This window comes from Ischnura elegans, chromosome X, assembly GCF_921293095.1.
Source record: "Ischnura elegans chromosome X, ioIscEleg1.1, whole genome shotgun sequence".
Classification (NCBI taxonomy): Eukaryota; Metazoa; Arthropoda; class Insecta; order Odonata; family Coenagrionidae; genus Ischnura; species Ischnura elegans.
In genome coordinates, this window is record NC_060259.1 from 25,680,952 (window position 1) to 25,703,466 (window position 22,515).

At 37.4% G+C, this 22,515-nt stretch overlaps 1 protein-coding gene across 2 annotated transcripts in view; it reads right to left on the reverse strand.

The window, feature by feature from the left end:
- LOC124170512 (Golgi-specific brefeldin A-resistance guanine nucleotide exchange factor 1) overlaps positions 1-20,949 on the reverse strand; it is a 72,705-nt gene extending 51,756 nt beyond the window's left edge. For both annotated transcript variants that reach the window (XM_046549284.1, XM_046549283.1), the window contains exons 1-14: positions 20,638-20,949; positions 19,994-20,107; positions 19,713-19,911; positions 16,253-16,371; positions 15,007-15,115; positions 13,561-13,667; positions 13,043-13,253; positions 10,308-10,500; positions 9,617-9,876; positions 5,549-6,513; positions 3,869-4,017; positions 2,923-3,046; positions 886-1,094; positions 565-801 (exon numbers count right to left, since the gene is read on the reverse strand). In XM_046549284.1, the coding sequence (XP_046405240.1) occupies positions 565-801; positions 886-1,094; positions 2,923-3,046; positions 3,869-4,017; positions 5,549-6,513; positions 9,617-9,876; positions 10,308-10,500; positions 13,043-13,253; positions 13,561-13,667; positions 15,007-15,115; positions 16,253-16,371; positions 19,713-19,911; positions 19,994-20,095 (2,984 nt within the window). In that variant the 5' untranslated portion in view covers positions 20,096-20,107; positions 20,638-20,949. The remainder of the gene's footprint in view (positions 1-564; positions 802-885; positions 1,095-2,922; positions 3,047-3,868; positions 4,018-5,548; positions 6,514-9,616; positions 9,877-10,307; positions 10,501-13,042; positions 13,254-13,560; positions 13,668-15,006; positions 15,116-16,252; positions 16,372-19,712; positions 19,912-19,993; positions 20,108-20,637) is intronic.
- Between the last annotated feature and the right edge of the window lie 1,566 nt (positions 20,950-22,515).

Below are 22,515 nucleotides of genomic sequence, written 5' to 3' on the forward strand. Positions count from 1 at the left end.
AGTGATAGACATGAGTGGGCAAGGAGATGAATATTCAAGAGGATATACAAATCAGACAAAGGATCTGTATATGAGTGAGTGCTAAGCAGTGAGGGGATGCTAAAAACCATGTTGGAAGGACGAATGTAGGGTGAGCAGGGAAGGGTAAGGAAGAGAAAAGGATATGTGGATAGAAACAAGGGGATTAGAACTCATTGCGATGGCACTGTATGAAATTTGGAGGAGACAACCGACAGCCAAGGATGGATGGGGAGAAACCTGACATTGGCCCGCTCATAACAAAAGGCACTGAGGGGACCATGGTTTAGTATTCCATCCAATGAATGGGGTGCTGCGCATGATGTGCTATCCACTAAGCACTCAAGCATGCATCGGGCAGTCTCTGAAAGATCTCCACCATCACCAGGATTTGAACCCAAGGCCACAAAGAGGAAAGCCCGCACTAACCACCACACCACTCCCATCCCCCACTCATTGTGACCTGAAGAGGAATTTCATGTGGAAGAGGCAAAAGGCCAAGAAATATGGCAAAGGCACAGGGGGGAAAAACAGAAAAATACTCACTTGAAGCCTGTAATTGCCATTTCAAAGATAGCTGGATCATTGCTCTTATCAAATACTAAACAAAGGGCAGCAACTGTGGGACGACGGATCAGTGTAAAAAGCTCGTGGTCAAACAATCCAACAGGAGTATGGATGAATGCCCCCTCTTTACTAGCACCTCTCCTCAACAAAACTTTCCAGAGGTAATTCTCCCTCACAATTCCTGTTTGCTCCGCAGGCATCACTATTTCTTCATTTCTTTGAGAGGCAATTGCGTGAAGCATGAATTAGACAAATGAAAATAGGCAATAATCAACAACTTCATAAATATCTCACTCTTACTTGATAGCATTATAAATGTCTTCAAGCATTTCCTTTTCAAAGTCTTTGCCTCCATTTACACCTTTGAGATTTTTCATAAAGTCCTCTGACGTCATGGGAATACTTTGCTTCTTGGCATTGTAATTATGTTGGTCAACATTCAGCATGATGACTGCATAGGCCAATGTGAAAGCAGCATCAGAGTGTACAAATGGCTTCCCATTGCAATTCTGAAAATTTTAACAAATGAACTATTGATAAGCTCTATAAAACTTATTTACTTTCTTTCTTATACCATGCAAAACACAAAAAAATCATTTAATAACACTCACACACTAATTCAAATAATTACTGTAACTGAACGCTTGTGCAACCACCGATTCTATAAGAAAATTCACATGTGGCTTAGTGAAAAAATTGATACTACACATACCTTGAGCAACAAAAGTCACAAAGATACAAAATATGGAAACTAGTGAAAAATTTCCATGCAAAAAGTCTCTCCATCACGAAATTTGATGAAAACTTGTGCACCCTATTGTTCTAAATACGCTCTCCCTTATTACCCAAATCTTATTGGAGTTGCTGCTGCTCCTTAACTACGCAACCCACCCATCACACACATATTCAAATTGCCTGACTACAACGTCATAATTTATTTACGGTTTCATTGAATGTAATATAGGAAACTTACACTGCAAAGGAAGTTTCAGTTACAGGAATGGTGTATTTGTACGAAGAACAAAATTTGCTTATTACATTTCAGTTTTTCACCAGAACTATAACAGTAAACTGACACGCTTAAGGTGTTGAAATTGAGTTGAGCAGTTTTTTAGCAGCAACAATTTCTTTCCCAGAGTTAACTTCTCAATTCTATTATGTATATCCATGTTATTACTCATTCTGAAGTGTCTTCTTTCATGACTCATGATTAGAACTAATAATACACAGTTGCAAAGCGAATAAAAAATGAATACAACAACGAGCATTCAAAAGTTGCATGATAATTTTCCAATTCAAAATCAACCAAATCCTATGCCAATTTTTGCACCAATTTTACCTATGAACACCACAAATGAAGAATGGGTAGTGGAACCTGATGCTAAGGGGTTTGTACAGATGATTTATTGCAAATTTTCTCTATTCGAAATCCCCCGAGGCATTAGCAGGTACGTGAAACAGTCTTTAAATGCTTTGAAACCTGACCCAGTTTTCCTTCCCTGAAAATGAATGAATGAGATTGCATTCTTTTCCAAAGCAATATTGTATTGTCAGCACTAAAAACTAGTTGAGGGGGAAAGGAGCCACTTTTAATCACAGCTTGGAGTTCATCAGAAAATGTTTCAGTGACTGCGCAATCAACACTTGCAAATTCACCTGATATCGCCGCACTGAGAATACCTGCTTGCCGTTTAAAATTCCGAAACTAACCGCAGCTTTCACTAAATGTCTCGGAGCGATTACCAGCCTCACCTTTTTGTTCAGATTCGAAATGAACTTTCCGTATGTGTTGACCACTTGGATGAAGTTGGTGCGGCTGAGGTCACTGATGTTTTAACTTTGTCTTTATTTCCCCGAGGAATGAATTTGTGCTATATCGAAATTGCGCTAAGCGAGGCATGGGTGTATCAAGCTATCCCAAGGGATTAATTCCATTATACCACTCTATTTACAGTATGAAATACAAGTTATGCTCAAGATACGTTTTTAAACTAGGTTTAACGGGAATAGAATCAGTTCTAATTCATATGTAATCTGTTCTGGTTATGGTTCTAATCTTAAAAACCAGTGAAACCAAGAGCCAAACTAACCCATCCCTAATTTGTAGATACATTGCTTGTATTACTGTAAATAACATGAGTAAATCCAAAATTAATTCAAATAAGCTAATGACCACTATTAATCTTTACAAAATAGAATAACTTCAAACATTTGATAGCATATTTCTATTTGCAACAATAATATTGCTCATGCATGAGTTTAAGTTTCCCTTATAAACATATTATTTTACCACATATTTATTTCATACAAGAATATGGCATACATGGCAAAACTTACATGCCAATGGTCAGCAAACTGTTCCAGGACAAGAGATATAGGAATTGCTTCACCAGGTAAACGAAATGTTTCAAGATATAATCTTAATGCTTCATCTATCCTTAAATCTCCAAAATCAAATGACCTACAAAAAATAAAACAATTTGCAAATAAAATTTCCAAAATGCACATGCAGACACAATATGTGATGTATGGAAACAAGTTATTTGGCATTAAACCATGAGTGCAGAAGCAGAAGTCGATTAGTGCTTCATATCAGAATGTAGTACATTTATAAAAATAAATTACTGAAAAAATAACATCCGGCCTTGCACTACCGGCTATTAATGCTTTATCTGGCTAAGTGAAAAATTTGTAGGTTAAAACTGACAGAAAATATGTTGATCTCAATGATTTAGGTTCCCGTAAGCATAATACATACATCCCTCACATGGTGAGAGAAAATTACTTGTACTGCTAACGACATACAGACTTTATTCCCCAATGTAAAACATAGCCTTCCAAATAAAGCTGATACCTACATATGTTATGAAATTTTGAAATTTATAAACAGTGGTTGAATGTAGCCAGACTCAGATTACTCCAGGCTTGAATGTAGACATATGATTCAGCGGGCAGCAGAGTGAAAGAGTCTGGGTGTATGGACACCACTTTACAAGGCATTCAATATAACAACAAAAATAGGAGACTAAGGTATCGAATGATGATGAGCATGGAAAGATACAGGTAGATTAGTATCATCGCACCCAATGGTGCAAGTAGATTATCATGGCCACCACAGCATTAATCACAAGCCAAAAAGGTTCAACAAGCTGTGGTATATTTCCTTACTTACTTAAGAAGGAATAGGTTGAAATTTCAAGATTCATTTAAAAAGGCTTTAATCTAAAAAAAAAAAGATTTCCCTCAACCAGAAGTATAAGTTTTAAAAAATAGCATAACTTACTTCACAAAACATTCCAGAACTTTAAGATTCTTTTTGTTACTGATATATTCTCCTATTTTATTTTTATCCAACATTGGATTCTCCCTGAAGAAAAGAGCTACTTCCTGGGGATCCAATGGGGTTGACAGCAGACCATTTTCTTGAAGAACCTTGAATAAAAACAGATAGCATGGCAAAACATTCATTTTAAAACTGAAAGAAGCAAAAAATTTTATTGAATCATGTTCAAGTGTTTAATTTACTTAAATAATGCTAATTTCCATAATTGTAATATAAGCTATGAAAAGTCTACTAACTATGTAAAACATAAACATAGTCTGTGACACAATTATGGAAATAAACATGAAACCAAAGTATGGCCTATTGAGGTTCACCAAAATTTGGTGCAACTGTACATTGTCTCATTGCAAAATTTTATACGGTTGCCCAATGAATTACCCTACAACAATATAACAACTCATACAAATTTATGAACACAAAAAAGGTAATGAAATAAAAAATTTGGCCAATCCACTTCTCTTTATCCAAAGCATGGAGCATCAATCCCAAGCATTGGCTCAAGAGGCAATAAGATTGTCCATCTATCAGCCCCTCAATGAGTTGTTGGAGGCTCGCATTGGTAAGGTGGCTAGTGTGTTGGCATCCCATCCCATGGCCTGGGTTCAAATCTCAAAATGTATAAAAGAAAGAGCCCAATAATAGCTTGAGTTTAAAATTCACCACTTAATGTCACATGATTTGATGGAGCACATTGAACACATTTAACTGACAGACATAATCACCGAAGTAACACAGGATGAAAAGTTTTGAAGAAATTTTGTATGCAAATGATGTCATTGATTATTTATGATCCTTTACCTTATTTTGTAAGACATATATATTTAAACATTTATACATATCTGTGTACATATATTTTCTTTCCATGTCAGAACAACGTTGGCAAAAGTATGGAACCGATAATCAAGAATTGTATTATAAAGAGGCAAATGCTGAAGTTATGAGCACTACACTCCAATTGCAGAGGAGAGTGGAACATTAAAAGGGAGAGTGTGTTGGGATCCAATGGTGGATCTCCAGAGGGTTTTGTAGTTGAACATATAGTCCCAATTATGTACGCGGCTCAATCAGGGAATCCCTAGAGGGTGTTATGGTCAAGCAGAGGGTCTCCATAGAGTGCTAGAGTCATGGTTTCGGCCCCAAAAGAAAAAAGGAGATACTCCTAGAGTTAAGTTTGGTGCAAACTAATACAGCAAATTCATTAGGAAGAGTGGTTTCTGGAAGGAATTGGGCTCATTGCCATGATATGTGACTAGCACATTTCTACACGGAAAGGTACGTAGTTTAAATTAACAATCCGATACCTCCACTGCATAAACGCTCAACATTCGCCCACCAAATCAAATACGCTCGTCTAGATAGCCCTTATTGTACTGGATGAGCGGATTTGATTCGGTGGGTGATTGTTGAGCGTTTATGCAGTGGAGATATCGATTCTACAATATTTTGGCCTATCACACATCACTAAACTATGCTAGCAAAACTCCCACTTCACAACCTAATTCATTCTCTCTTCATGCTTAAAAGTTTCAGTAATATAGAATTTTCTCTCATACTAAAAAAAGAGACGAGAGCAAATATTGAAGCTTCAGGTTTAAGTTCAGTAGTTATGAGTACACCAACCTGAATTCCGTGACTTGGTTTTGAGTTGAAGTGCTCCGTTCCAGATGAGAGAAGCTCCTTGCGATGCTTGATTGCCATAAGTTGCTCATGGCTTGGAACTTTATCACATGAAAATTTACGTCCAACAACTTGTAATGAGCCCACAACACCAGACTTCTTTCCATCACCTTTGACTTCACTTTCCACTCTACTACGGCAATTGAATTCAATTGAGTCAACAACAGAAAGGAGAGCACTTAGGGATAATAAGTGTGTATTGTGAAGGCCAGCCACAGGGTATGCATTCTTGGAAAGCAAGTCTGTGAGGTCTTCAAATAAATTACAACAATATGGATCACAGTCGTAGTTCACATAAAGTTCAGTCACAAAACCAGGAATCCTCCAAAACTGAAGGAGTGATTCCAGGGCAACTTCTTTCTTCTCATACACAACTTTAGTGGAGTCAGCAGTAGTGGTAAGGCCAGATAAACGCACTAAATATGACTCCATTTGAAATTTGAGGTGGGTACGCAGTGATTCAAACAAAAGAAATGCTACTTGAAGGTTAGCCGCAAAATTAGTTAACCGCTCAGATGCAAGCAAAGAAAGAAGATTTCTGCTAAGATCATCTTTCACCAGGCTCAGTAATGAAGTGTACGAACCAATGGCATCAGAACCAACTTCCATTGCCACTGTTAACAACTTGAGGCCAACATTGATGTTCACCTCTGTATTCTGTTTTTCATTTGGATTGCAAAGAGAGACAAGGAAAAGGAACAGTTCCCTCACACAGATGATATTGTACGGCACATGGGAAGCCAGTCCCTCTTTTCCAACATCAAAAGGAGTGAACCTAACACCATGGGGATTGACGTATTCCTCAGTCTCTGCCAAGGATATAGATGAAGTTTCCACTCCTTCTTCCACATCTGGTGATTTTGGAACCGTTTCGCTGTTGGGTCCAAGGCTGGCACTTTCGGAAGCCTCTGGATAGAGAGAAAAGTAAGGAGAATTTAAAAAAGCGTTTCATAAGGAATTTTGAGTGCTAGGATTAAATAAAGCATGAATATCAATGGAGAGCATTATTGCATTAAGTTTCCATACCAAGAAAAGTAAAAGTGATCTATACTTATTGGACAAAATTCTGTCACCAAGAATGGTTTTCCTACTAAATCAAGGCACATGAAGAGATACTAATCCATTTTGTTATACTTCAGCTTAAAGTTTTAATGACTAGTAACTTCTTTGATCCTCTTAGCAAAAGAATTATACTGTACTGCTACCACTGAATTTATTTTTATTTCTTTATCTCGATTAAGGGGACTTCTTTCAATCAATTTGTATGGCCATTGGCGCTATATTTTCAGGCATTTTTCTATGCTGCTTCTTACCTTCAAGAAGGCAGAAGGGCACTTGTACACTCTCTGTCAAAATTAAATATTTTGCACTTTCCGGTTGAAGGTTAATAATATGTGCACTTAATTATTTGAATGAAGTAAGCACAAATATCATCAAGAAATATTTTGAGGTGGCTCATCAATGTAAGCTTTAATTTCACCAGCTTAATAAGCAATGTTTAAAAATAATTGATGAATACCTGAAAGCCACTTGTCAAAGCATATGAGACCTCATTATTGCCATGAGGTGTTGCATACCACCAAGGTGGTAAGATACAGTGGAACCTCGTTAAAGCGAATGCGGGCTATTGCGAGACCCCCGCCATTACGAGATATAGCAGAGGCACCGTAGATTGACCCTATAATTAGCATGTAAAAAAATTCGTTTTACGAGGCCCTTTTGGAGTTGGCACTTGCCATAGCAAGAGTTTCCATCGCCAGAAAACCTTCACCCAGAGTCCCTTATCTCTGTAATTGCTGGCGATCTCTTAGAAATGAAGTTAACTTGGAGTGCTCAGTCTCAAATTCATGTAGTAAGCTGTGATTCGACAAATAAGTAGTTCGGTTTGGTGTAAATATTGTGGCATTAACATTCGCAAATTCTCGATCGTCTTTTGCTCCTCGGGCAGTAGAAAGCAGTCGGCAGAATACCCGCATGTCCATGAGTTGCGTGAATAGAGAGCATTTGAAGGTAGACACCAAGTCCAAAAAATGCATAACACGCCTAAAATGAAAATAATGGAGCAATACAAGAGTGGTGTAGTTAATTTATTTTCCTATTTGCTCTTGACAATAAAAAAAACAAAAGCGCCCGAGGAATGCAGGTCATGAAGAGTAAGAGGGAGCTTTGTTCAGGTCGCTTTGCCCACTTCAATCTGCCGAAACTACTGAGAAAGGCTTATGGGTAAAGGCTTCGCTAATGGCTATGTTTAAGGCTTAAGCAGAGTATTTCAGTGATAGATTGACAATTGAGAACTTCGAGAGTTCGGGAAGTTGGTCACTGGTTGGTATACTAATTCAAAGCATGAAAGGGTTATCTCCATTCATAATTGCTGGTGATGCCTGCAATGTAAACCTGAAGTCGTGGAAGAGAGGACTTTAATCCTAACGGAATATCTTAAGATTTATTCCCCGCATGATTTAACACATACGAAATGGAACTCTTTTACAACCCACTCCCCAACAAAACTCTTGCAATACGAGGTATTTCTTGCAATGATGCTTCTAGAGGCAGGTAATGCGCCTTAGCAATGGATTATGTGAAGAGCTGATCCTGCACTTTTAGTTCATTTAATTAAAAAAATTCTGAATTCCTTTTTCATGTTTCACAGTCATTATCAAGAATATTAAATCAATAAATTCATACTCATAAGTTTTGCTGGCCTTAGGGTCCATCACATGCGTATTCCTTTTTGTTTCTTTGTCGCACCCATGCGTGTTATTTTAGTCACAGTTTCTTGCAGCTTTCTATTGTTTTACTTAAGTGACATCAGCATAATATCTGCATTATATTTTTTGTGAAATAAAATCTAGTTAATATCTTTTCTTATATTACCAATTTTAATTCAAATCGTTTTTAATGCAGTGCCATCGATACACTCTTGTGTATTATTTCAATGACGTCGCGGGCATAAGACTCAAAATGGACTTCTTTCATCGGCAATTTTAATCACATCATTATGCAAGGTTAGTAGACTTTTTAGTGTAGATAATGCAGATTTTATATTGGATAATAGAAAAGGTCTTCCGAGGTAGGATCATTCTACCACCATCCACCGTTTTTGTCTGCACAAACAAATGCGATACGTTATTTCACATAACTGCCGCATAACGTACAGGAACAATAAACATACACCAATGGAAGCATTTGAGGCATTATAACCGAGATACAGTTTAATCTGTCATTATTTGAATTTTCAGCGGAAAATACTAAAAATTATAGAATGATCATGTAAATGCACTAATTAAGCACATAGAAAAATGGCTTCGTCAATTGTGCATTGACATATTGATTGACAAAGCAATTCTTTGCATGATTTTTATTCCGTATGGTGCTTATTAATTGATTGAATTGGATACAAATTTTTCCGTCGCCACACCAATCCTGTTCTAGTATAAGCGTTCACAACGGGTATATTGGCTATTATTTGCTCCACCTCCGGTAGGTAAATTATCATATAGTAGCGCATTATATTACTAAAGTTTACAAAATTTTCAATGATATTGATAGCACATTATGAAAGTTATAAATTATTGAATGATAGCATGCCAAAAAGACGATGTCATTTAAATCTCATCCGGCCGCTTGGATGGGATTTAATTAAATGCCCACTGCGCTTGCGGGGTTAATTCACCAACACCCATATTATTTCCTGACTTCCTCTTTGAAACTGTAAGAACTGTTTGCTTTTAACTAGCCCCAGTAAATTTTTGACTATAACGGATATTAATAAAAATATTCTTAACAACATTAAATTTGAGCAATGCCTGGTATTGAGAAGTATAGTGAGTACTACTCTTTTAGCACAATTTTCAGTTCTTTTATCTCAGTTGCAATTTTCTCCACATGGATATCTTAAACACCAGAGCAAAGTTTCTTAAGGAGCCTTTGACTCAAAAATATTTCTCCAGAAGGACTTTGCCAAAGATTTCTGAAGAAGCAGAGCACATTGAACGCTAACAAAGTATGTACCTGAGTTTGGCTGAGATGCTGATAGTGAGGCAGGGTCTACATCTTCTCTTTCTAAAGATGGACTTTTAGAAACAGAACCCACAGCTAAAGATGAATCACCATAAAGTGTGGAGCCATCACCTTCCATGGATTCCTGGATGTCTGTACGACAGACTGCCTCTTCAACCATAGGGCAATCTGGTTCCACATCTATCACTACGCATGGTATAGATGACTCTGCATCACCAGGATAAACAATAGGCCTTTCAATGTGATGACCACTGGAATGAATTAAAATCCATCAAAAAACTACAGTGACAACTTTAATCAACTATGAACAAATTTCCTTTTGGTTAGTACATTAATTTCTATTAAAATAAAATCATTATAGCACTTCAAAAATGCTTAACTCTTAGTTGAACTTCTTTAACTTTTCAATGATGTATATAAAGTAAACCTCAAAGAGCATAACCCAAAAGATGCTATTTAGCAAAGATGTGACCATAAGAATGCACCTAATTCCAACAGATTTGACAGATGGTTAACATTCATTACTTTATTCAAAGAATAAAAATATGAAGTTAAAATAGGCATAACAAATGACTTAAAACCACATACAGAGAACACAAAAACCAACTCTATGATGCCCTTCTTTTCAAAATCTACAAACAAAAATATCAATCCATATGACTCTGTTCATGGTCCAATTTACCTTGCCTCAGGTGTGGCTGCTGGCTGCTTCTCTTCACCGCAACAGACTTTTTCAAGTCTCTCAACATCCTGGTTTGTTGCCTCAGGTTTTAATGGTGATTGGTGGCCCAATGCCTCTTCTGATGGTGAATTTAGAGCAGATGACTTTCCTGCATCACTCACAGGAGAGCCTACACAGCCTTCTTTAGACATGTCTAATGAAACAGAAAAAAATCAATGTCACTGGGATTGAAATAATAACAAAAAGAAAATAGACACAAAATTACGAAATTTTAAACTTGAAACTAAAACTCATAATGCTCAAAAGCATGCCTTCAGAACCTGAAGTCATTTGGTTCTAAACAGCATTAAAAAAGCAAGACACTGCACTTTATGACAGCACATAACCATTGCTCTACAACTGAAAAGGGTGAGGACCTGGTCCATTTCCCCTCTCAGGATTTTGCAGCTAACACTTTCGATCTGATGCCTGGAGATTTACGGACTTCAAAAACTCCAAGCCTATGCCAATGCCCGTTGATTCTCCGTGGGTATCTTTTCACTGACAATGTAGCAGCTTTCCATAGATTTCACCGGCATTGGTTGGTAATATATATTCCTTAGTGCTTCTAATCCATGAAAAAAATTATGGAGAAGCACAATGTATGTTCCCGAGAATAAAATTCTCTTGTATGATGGTGCACTTGAATGTCTTAGTTCCTTCTTTCATCACGTCTCTGTAAGCAATGCTTTATGTGCTCATTATCCCTATGACCATTTCTGTGAGGATTGTGTCAATTGCTGGAGCAAGTTTTAGTTCCCACTATCTATTCCTTAGCACATGCAGTCCATGAGAAAAATTAAGGAGTAGCAGAATGTATGCTCCTTAGAATAAAATTGTCTTCTTTGATGGTGCACTCAATTTTCATATTTCCTACTTTCGTCACGTCTCAGCCAATTTCCTGCTGAGCATTCTGTGTGGATCATGCTAATTGCTGCTTTTCACTACACTCTTGGCTCTACATTCAGGATATAGATAGTTTTTCCATTTTTTCTATTCCACGACGGCTTCAGCAAGTATTCATTCACGAACTACTGGATGATTCCAGATCGGAATATGGCATTTCTGATGATGATCCAGACTTCAATCCGGCGGATGAAGGTTAGTTTTATTTAATTCCCCAATTTTCAGTGCCATATTTTATTGTTCTCCAAAATATTTTCTTATTTTACCACGATTGAAGTGAAGTAATAGGTTGTTTCATATATTTTCCAATCAACTGATTGTGCTTTTGATACACAGGGAACTTTTTGAGCATTGTGGCATTTCTTTATTATTATTGATTTTCCGGGTGCAGTTTATCCGTGATGCCGATTATGAGTGCATGTAAGAATTAGGTGGGTGGATGACTTCACACTCCTTTGATGTTTTCCATGATCTTTATAAAAAAATAAAATTAGGCGCAAAAGCACCGGGATATTTGCATTATAATGCAAAGCTACACTGGGATTACGATTTCCATTAGAATTCCCTTTGTAAAATGGATTTATTTTATTTACTTGCTGACAAGGATTGTTTCAAGTTTACTTGGATGTGTGCCATAGCATTGCAGACAACAATCAGCAGCAGGAAAAAACTCCTGATTAATTCAAAAGATTCTTCAATGGTTAACCATTGGTAAATTAAGAGAAATGTTATCTATGGTCTTAAATTGCATATTTCATAGCATTAATGCACAATAATTTCTGTGGTCTTGCATGCCGTTGAATACAGTACAAGGGAGCCAGAGATTTCGTTGCTCTTGGACATGTTTACGCCGTGACTCGTCTTGGTCAAAACGGATAGGAAGGGAATAGTAGAAGTGAATGCAGCTGGGAAAGTCGAAGTAGAGATAGAATTAGTCATACCCAGGCACTCGCCTGCATAGAAAATTTGCCAAAGCCCTGGTTATGGGAAACCAGGGCTTTGATTTCACATGAGTTCCGTGATCTTGTTTCCCAAGTATTGTGGTGTGCAATTGTGCTCCGTGATCACAGATCCACGTCCCGTAGCAGTTGCATCCCGGGCAACTTGTGCGATACATGACTATGTGGTATGGTGACAGTGTAATTTACAAAGTTGCTCAGTGGTTTCGAAGCAATAGTACACACCACATTTCTGAATCTGATCTCACAGCCAGGAGTGCGTGGTTTTCGGAAACCAGGTATTGCAAGGAGCATTAAGAATACGAGTATAATCAAATTATTGCCACTAAAAAGATAATGGTCGAAAAAAGAAAGCTGTTAATGATTCCGGAAAGCTATCTAAAGTAAAAGGCAATGAGCATAAATAGCAATAGATTGTTTGTTTGCGTAAACTATGAAAATTACAAGAAACTTAAGAGAAACTTTGGACTATTCGCATTTTCCAATTATTCGTGCCGTCTCTCCCCATCATTAGCCCGGACAATCGGGAGAGAGCTATACTTGGATGCCCCTGAGAAGATGCAACCTGCATACCGCATCCTTACAACAAATCTCCCCTACGGAGAAGTCGTGGTTTTTTCCAGTCCCAACAAATTCGTTGTACGGAGGTTTAAAAGTATCAAATAATTATACATTGAAATGGTAATTTTAAAAATCCCGTTATCAAAATCAAACTCAAAATTATTTATAGAAATTTCTCAGTTCTGACAATTCTAAAATGATTTCCAGACTTCCAAGTTTTCAAGGATCAGTGGACACCCAGACAGTAACATCAAATGTTGACTCTATTACCTTCCTGGGGTGATGTGCAACCTTGCATTGGTAAACTTGATGGAACTTCAGGCCTTTCTCTTGGTGGAGGCTCTGCTGATGAAACTTTTCCACCTTCTTCCAATCTTGGGCTTGCTTTTGGGGGTGACTTCCCTTTGAAAGAATGCTTTGAACTTCTTGATTTCCTCTTGCCCCTAGATGAATCCATTACACCAGCTCTCATTTTTAACTTCTATAACCAAAGAATAATAGTAGATAAGAACATATATGCGCCAGTCTCACTACAAAAGAATTTCCTTATTTGTATGATACCTACATATTTATTCGCCAAACAAACTAGAGCATGGACTCTGATGAAATGTAAAATAAGAATTAACTGATATAGCAAAGAATGATGTAACAATGCCAAGGAAATGCATAATTACCACACGGCAAAGACACTAAGACACAAATAGCCATCCTGAGACAGAGTATGTATACATATGTATTAAAATTTGATGTTACATGAAAAATCATTTTCACGAGCTAAAAATACTAACCTTGATGTGAACAGGGTTTTGAAGATCTTCAGAAAATGAAGGCAAACGCAAAAACAATAGCTGCACCATATCCTTCAAGCAATGTTCGGCCGTTTTTCTCAGAAGCTCTGTAAAGCAAAAGGAAACTCCATCAAAGAAACTTCAGCAGCACAAATAAATACAGGGGAAGCTCACTTTAGTGAGTACTACAAACAGCAAAAATCACATTAAACAAGTCATTGGCAGTGTACCACAAAAAGGCCAATGACTAACATGTAAATAAATATAGATATAGCAAGGCCAAGAAGCCCCTCTCACTGCATGCACTTAGTATTACAAAGTATATCTATCCAGAGCAGTGCACAACAAGTGAACTTGAAAGTAAATGGGGGTTATGGATTTTATTGGTGATGTCGGAAATATAACTGAAAATACGTGTATGATGTTTATTTGACAGACAGTACTAGTCTAACAAGGAGACGTCACGAGAGTGATATTCGGGATCTGAATGTCAACGTTATTTACTGAAACTACACACATAATGTAGAAAAAGTGTTACGACTTTCTTCTATATAGACCTGGGTTCGAGAGATTTGCATGTAAAGATTTCCATGACTTCCCTTGAGTAATTGCTCTGCCTCAACATCCACAGTGGCTGGGTGGTTAAAGGCACTCCTCTAGTATCTGTCATAGAGTGCGCCGTGGGTTCCAGCCCAAGCATAGAAGTTTTTTTCCTCTCTTATAACTTTAGAAATCACAGTTAAAACTCATCCATATTTGTTTAATTCAGTTACATGGCGATTTTTTTAATTTTAATATTAGTTTATGGATTTTAAATGGAACTCCGAATTGTGCCTTACCCCACAAATTTAAGTGCGTATATAATTACACGTACTTTTTCCTTGTCATCAATCCGTTCTGCTCCTTTGATAATTCTGTTTTTGTCATCAATGAAAGTAAATGAAACTACAGAAGCATCCCACATAATACCCATCTTGGACAGTACCAGACCCACATCATCACGTCACTGCACATGTGCCACACAGCCTTTGAGCGTGGATTTGTAAATATGTGTCAATAATTATTTTGAGATATTTCATTTGTTATATTAAATGAAAATACACAAACTGACACAAATGCAAATCTAATTCATCTGTGAATTAGCACCACCACAAAATAAGAGCAGTAATTAAAGGTGAATATGATAATTGAGGAGTTTCATCCTCCGACTTTAGATTTAATGATTAACCACTATAACAAAAGATTTTACAGGGATTAAAACATGCAAAGATTAAAAGAATTGAATACAGCAATCAATTCATAATTTAGTTAATTAACACATAAGGTGAAAAAAGTAAGATTTATAATCATAATGAACCTTTTTATACAACAAAACATAAATAGAACGCTATCATTAGCTTCTGAGAAGCTCTCTAACCCACCTCCCAAGTATTATGTCCGACTTACCTGATAGTCGATCCTCAAAACAGAATCTGAAACAGCTCAATAATATTTCTGTCACACTTTCATTGGACAGCATCACTCCTACCGGTGATAGCATTAATGTCCGCAGCAGCTAGAAGAAAATATTGTAACATAAATATTAGTGAACAAGTAAGTCAAAACTAATGAGAAATATGAATGATCAATATTCCTCTACATATGTTTACATACACACAAGTAACTGCACAAAATTCTGCTCATACACAAATCGTATGCAAATGAAGCACAAAAAATTAATATTAAATATACCTCACCAGTGGTAGTAAATATGCCCACAAAGAAAAAGAGTACACCCCATGGAGACATAGATACCATAAATACCAGATACCCCATAGATACCAGACAGAGAGTAAATGTTCTGAGTGGTGACTGAAATTTTGGCACAAAAGGCTAAAAAGAACTGTGACGGAACAGAAAAAAGTTTTCTCAATGCTTTCAACAGACTAATCAGGAAAGAAAAAACATCTTTTTCTCAATAGTACATAGGGTGAAAACAATTTAAATGAATTTCTCACTAGCAAAACCTCCCTTTTAATGATTTATGAAGAACCAAATCAGCCACTATGAGTGACTTCACCTCTTTGATTTATTACGCCCCCATATTATTAGCTGGGATACCCCAAAATTTCCCCATCCTTCCTCTGGAAAGTATTCAGAATGAATTCATTCCAGTATTTAAGTACACATCTCCAGTCGATTATCTCTAACCCTGAAAAGTACATGCGCAATCAGGCATTCTTTGGCAATCCTGCTTTTGATATGCTGTACAACTTGTGGCAATGCTCAGATGTGTGAAAGCAAGTCTTTAGGTCACAACAGAGAAACTCTTGGGATAAGGTGGAATTTGGAAGTGAAATTGCATATAAACGCATTGTAAAGTGAGTTTGTCAGTCAAAAATTTAGCCAATAACTATGTCATTATCCTAACTGGAGCTCATGTGTAGACTTCACGATATGGAGGTTTAGTAGCAACAGAGTTTTGTCATAGGATGTTTTCCTCTTTCCATTGCACATAGGCATGGCTTGAGACCCATGCCTTCCAAATAAAAAGGTTTTTGTAAAATTTTGCCACATGGAGGTTTGTTATAGAGGGGTTTCATTGAAACAAGTCCATCAAGACAGCAAAATTCTAATTTCGCTGCACAAGGACACCAGGGATGCTATTAATGGGAACAAAGCACTGTTTGAAAAATTCAATTGCATAAATTACCTGCAAAATCTTCATGAGCACGACAGAATCATGTACTGGATCTGTTCCAACAAAACGGGCATGTATCACTGCATCAGCAATATTCTCTACCGTTGCAGCGACTGATGGGCTATTTGGTGCTGCAAATAAGAGATATTATCACAAAACTGAATGGCCCCCACAAGTAGAGGATTGATAATACCAATAAATTTAATACCATAAGAATATGAAAATACTATATTAATATTTTTAAATATATTTTCAATGAACAGTGATAAAAGTTTTGATATCATTAATAATCCTTCAAAGAAAATGGACCCCAACAGTGATAAAGTTACTTTTTCTGTGAGCAGGCACAAGAAATAGAGTGGAAAAAATCACAAATATAAAATTGCAAGGTGTATCGAAAGAAGATTAGGCCTGAAGATTTTGTGCAAACAGTTCTAATTTCAATTTCATTTTTAACTCCTAATTTAAATATTAGCAGCGACAGCTAATCTTACAAGTGTGGAGAACGTGATGATTTTCAAAAAACTACTTGCCATTAACTTCATTAACAATTTTCGATGAGTCCACATGGCTCAAATGGAGAGAGGCCATTCAGGCAAGGGGATTTGCAGCGGGGGTCGCCTGCCTAACAACCAGCTTGAGAATGTATTGCAGGGTGGCCCTTCACTCCTTCATGGAACCACTTTTATATCAAATGTCAAAGAACGTCTACTTGGGCATGAAGCAACTACTATCCTGGGCTTGAAGCGACTGGCTATTTCACTCGTAGATTTTCAAAAAATGACATACTTCTGATTGGAAAAGAGTGCTTTCAGCTGGGAAAACAGCATCTGAAGAAATATTTAAAACAAAATTTTGATTCCCACAGCTGCAAAATGAGTGCATGTGGATAAAAGACGTCGGTAGAATTCCACTTTGTGACGTGTGTAGCTCAATGAATGAAAAAGTAGGCAGTCTTATTTCAAGGAGGAAAATAAAAACCGTATTTTCTGGTTGGTCAGAAACCACCTGTAGATTAGGAGGCCAAGGTGATAAAATTTAGACAGTTTTCGAAGTAGAAGAAATGCATGTGGGTAATATGGATAATGTCCCAGTAAGTTTTGACCTTCCAACTGCAAGGACTGTGAATCTTAAAGGTGCAAAGGAAGTGTCCATTACTACAACAGGACATGAAAAGTCAAATTTTACAGTTGTATTGTGCATAAAGTTAGATGGTTCCAAGCAATCTCCTATGGTGATATTTTAGAGGAAAACCATTCCAAAGAGGCGTTTTTTGAAAGACCTTATTGTTACTGCAAATGAAAAAGGATGGATAAATAAAGAAATGATGAAGAACTGGTGTGACAATGTTTGGAAAAAATGTAAACATGCTTTCTTCAGCCCCAAATCTGTTTTAATTATGAATGCATGTCGAGCCCATCTAGTGCCAAAAGTAAAGAAATTGGTCAAAAAATACTCTAAGGTTGTAATTATACCTGGTGGACTGACGAAGAAACTTCAACCCCTTGATTTAACGGTGAAAAAATCCTTCAAATCAAAACTTTGAGCTAAGTGGGAGGAATGGATGCTTGCAGGTGTCCATGAATATACAAACTCTGGGAAGATGAAGCGACCATCTTATGAAGAAATATGCAAATGGATATCGAAAAGCTGGAATTCTATGACAGTAACTTGTGTCCACAGAAGTTTTCATAAATCATTTGGGGATTTGCAGGTTACAGAAGCAACAGACTCTGAAAATGATGAAGCTACTGAGGAAAGCAAAGTTACTAATCTTCCGGTGGAAATACTGCAAACTTTGAATTCGCTCCACTGTGACTCGGGAGATGGATTTTATCGTTTCGACTAAGATTTATTTTTGCAAGTTAGATAGAAGATTTATGTTTGCAACTTATAATGTGTTTCCTTTTTTATGCTCTCCTCCTTTGTGTTATGCAGACAATGTATTTTTAACCACTGTAATGTTTTGCAATATTTACTCTTATTTTGAAATTAATTATACAATTACATTAACATTTACAATATTTTGGTTATAATAAAATTGCCCATGTGAGTATATACTCTGAAACGTCTGCGATATATGACGGGAATTGTTTAGCCATTTGTTTCCGAGTTCAATATTCAATTAAACTATATTTTCCTAGATTAAACAAGATACTGTTGTATATCACGCACAATTATTTTTCTGAATTTTTTTACAGATAACACGCAGCTCATCTACCAGGAAATACGGTAATTATCATGTGCCGCATATTTTTCAAAAAACTGTAGATCTAAGAGGTTTATTTGCTACCTGAGCTGATAAGAGTGCCGATTATAATAATGTAGGCAACCTAGAAACATAATGATGGATATTATGTTAGGCTTGGTTCCAAATGTCTTTGGGGCTGTCAATGGGAAATGCTAAGTTTGCAAACATAGCTAGAAGACTCATGGAGTTAACACAATGGACTTATGAGAGACACTTAATTCTCAAGGCTGTAGGCCAAGCATGTTGTCATGGGATTGGTTATGGTGAGCTGAGAAACTCTCTCTCAACTCACCCCCACTTTCTCTAGCTTTACCCATAAAGATATTTGGAACTGATTACAGATGATCACAACCAGACTAACATTTTAACGAATTGGACACTACTTTAGATAAAAACTGTAACTCCAGTAAGGACATAAGTAAGTGAATAGCAAGACCAAGGAGCTGTTCAAGGAAAAGAGGATTCATGAGACGTACCGTATTTCTCCGAATATAGTCCCCCTCTAAATACAGTCCCCCCCCCCCCCCTAATTTTACGGCTTCAGTTTAGGGAAAATTATAAAAATTGCATTTGAATATAGTCCTCCCTTAACTTTTACCACGGGCGTTATTGGAAAAAAAGGGGGGACTATTTTCAGATAAATACGGTATTTGGCCAACCAAAGGAACATGGGAATATAGTTATGCAAAGTGCAGAAAAGTTGATGATGATAAAGGACGATGAGGATAGGCTCAAGAATAGGAGCACTCTCTGGAGGTAAGTATTTCATCAATCAACTTTTTTTATGCCTTACAGAGCAGCCACAATCTAGCCATCAGTGTGTGCCAAAATTCTTGTTTGATACCTTCTCAGCAATTAGGTGTGGCTATTTGCTTCCTAACACCAAGGGCAACAACCAACTCTGATCATGTAGGTACATGCATAATGTTCTTGCCATCGTACATCTGCACATCCATAAAGGGTTGCAGCTGATGTCAGGTTCAAGTTCAGGAATGATTTATTACCTCATTCTCCAAAGTTAAAGACTGATCACGTTCAGCTGATACAACCATTGGGAGACCAGTCACTCCCTGACTCACTAGTCTTATACTTCCATGTGCAAAAACTCGTATGTTCCCTAACCAGAGATGCATACAGCTGAACATTTTCACTGACTTGTGTCGACTGACCAAGACCGATGTACTAAATACGACCTACATAATACAACCTATTGAGTCATACCAATAAGTCCGTATGAAATAAATTTGTCCACCGATGCCAGAGCTGCACAAGTCACAGGACCAGTTGTTTCCTCAGAACGGATAACTTCCAAAAATGGGCCAAGAAAATGGTTTGGTTCCAATTCCATCAAATCGCCAACATGGCTTAGAACATCCTTGAGCTCATGAAAACTTTTAACTAAGGAATCTTGCTCTTCATCCTTCATAAAAAAAGATATTTTTAGACATCATTTTAGTAAACATACGTAAAAATTAAAAAACTCACTCCCATTTGGAAAATACCTGATGAGAGTGTGCAGGCCATCTTGCTCCTCTTTTCATTGTAGTCAATAGGAGAGACATCTCTCCCATCACTACGTACACTCCATTCCCTGGGTAAGGCATTTTTCTATGTGGCTGCGAGAGACATTAAAGAAGACATACCATGAATTACATCAGCTCTACTAACATGCCATTAAAAGGGAATGAAGGCTCAATACACAAACTGATTATAGCGACACTTTAGATTAGAGGTTGTAACATCGAGGAGACATGGGCTTTGTAATTCTCTAGCGGGTGAAATAGCCCAGTGTTCAGAATTCCATAACGGTCATAGGGATAGAGTTATGAAAACATAGAGGGATATAAATGAGGAGTAGACAGACTTTATTGAGTTGTCTCATTTGTCTGATGCAATATTGTCTTCGGTGACAGAGTTCAACATACGTGTGTAATCATGTTGACTAACAAAGTCATAGTGCCTTACTTAACCAGAAGCCACAGTGTGGTTGACAAGTGCACACAAAATAGGTTCAACTTATGGCTTGTTACCTTCAAGAGCTGTAGGCTAACTTATTTACGAAGATATGGCGTTTAGAATGCAAAACATATGGAGGGCAGAAGAAGGCTAATCGTAACAGTTTAAATACGATTTTGAAAGCACATACCTGCACCGTATTCAAATGAAAAGAACACTATACGTCTTCATCATTATTAGAACTTATTCAACGAAACTGTCATCACAACGGCATTATTACCGATGAGGAGAAGCAGAAACTACAGACCACAACAATTCAGTGCCATGCGAATAATGAATCCACTTCTGATGACGAGTAAATTATAATGACATGGCTGCGAGCTCGGTGTAAAATTAGCATCCGGGCACTTTCAATACTTTTGAATACAAAAAATACTTATTATTGCACTTAAAGTCAAAATTTTGCCAACAAAGCCACAACAAAATTTCAATAATTCCAACAGTACGACCTATCGCAGGTCGATACTCTCGATTGTAACTATACGGTCGATACAATCGAAAGTTGCGAGTACGATAGTTCCGGTTGCGAGATATCGCTCTTATCGCAAAGCAATCTACCCACCGCCAGTTTAAATTTGCTCTACTTACACACATACGAAAGTATAGAGAATTCCTCCACGAGGAAGGCATTCAGGTACTTTTTGGAAACCATATTTGAGCAAATTTATTATGAAGGTTTCAGGAATTTTAGTGAATCTCATTATTGGTTTGCATAAGCTGCTTGTATTTTCATCATGGCGATGGTGAAGTTTTGCCTATTCTGCTTAAGAACATCCTCAGGCCAGGCGGTGGTGGACATTACTTCAAATTTGCTGGTATATAAATGTTGGATGCAGGATAGCTAAAAGGCTGCTCTTCCCTAATTGGTCTATTCTCTGGGTCATTTTCAAGAGCTGGAAATTGTGTAGCCATCCTCTTAATTAATATTTTCCAGTCTTTAAATTATTTCCCCTGCAAGCCAGATTAGCCTCGGGAATTATCAATCCCTTTTTGCCAAGATTTGCAGATTGCCGATATCAGTTTTTTACCTAGGTTCCATTGAGGCATGCTCAGCCAGTGGCGCAGCAAGGATAAACCCCCCTCCACCCTGCCCCCCAGAGCTCAGAGAAATTTTTAAGCTTAATCCACGTCCATGAAGTGATGGAAGTAAGGTTGACTGGATCTGGAATCCTGTCCTTGGGAGATACCTACATGACTTTGATTCTGTAAGTAGGGAGCCCTTTCCAGGACCATTGCCTTTAGGCATAAACTCTTCCGAAGGATGGCCAGTATGCTTTCCTGCTAAACAGAAAATGATTCTTTGTCAGGAATGGAGTTAGCTGGATTGATGAGGGTGGTGTTCTTTCGCAGCAAACTGTGTTGAGACCTGGCATATACATTTAAATTTGTATGGGTCATATTTCAGTAAACTGAGTGACTGAGGGATCCATCACCCCTTCTTGATGCTAAAATGTCTTGGAAGAAGATATTGCCATTGACTTTTTTTATCCATTTTGAATTCAGTTGGCTCATGCAAGGAGATGAAGTGCTGAAGTAAACCAGAGAAAATGCAGGTGAAAGTGAAGATCTCATGGCAACTATCTCTGTTTGTTCTTAACACTCAAACCACCTTTGAAAATGATTTCTTGTGGTAGAATTCTGCGAGGTTAGGACAGTGTTTGGGAAGGTATGATAATCTGATGATGTTAATAGCATCCACAGTGGAAACATTGGTGAGTAGGGACTCCAAATTGAAACTTACTGGAATAGCTTCTCTGTCCAATTTCATATCCTAGATGGTTCATACAAAATACTGTGAGCTTTTGACAGAGGAGGTTGTCCTACCTGTTGAGGATTGCCGTATGTTTCTAGGTGTCAAGCAAGTTGGTTCATTGGCACAAGTATGGCACTGACTAACTGGGATGGAGAGTTAGCCCTTTGCTGCACTCCGTTGGAAGTCAGTAGACTCTTGAAGATTTCAGCATTGAGGATATAACATCACTCTTCTCCTCAGGTGGCATTAATATTT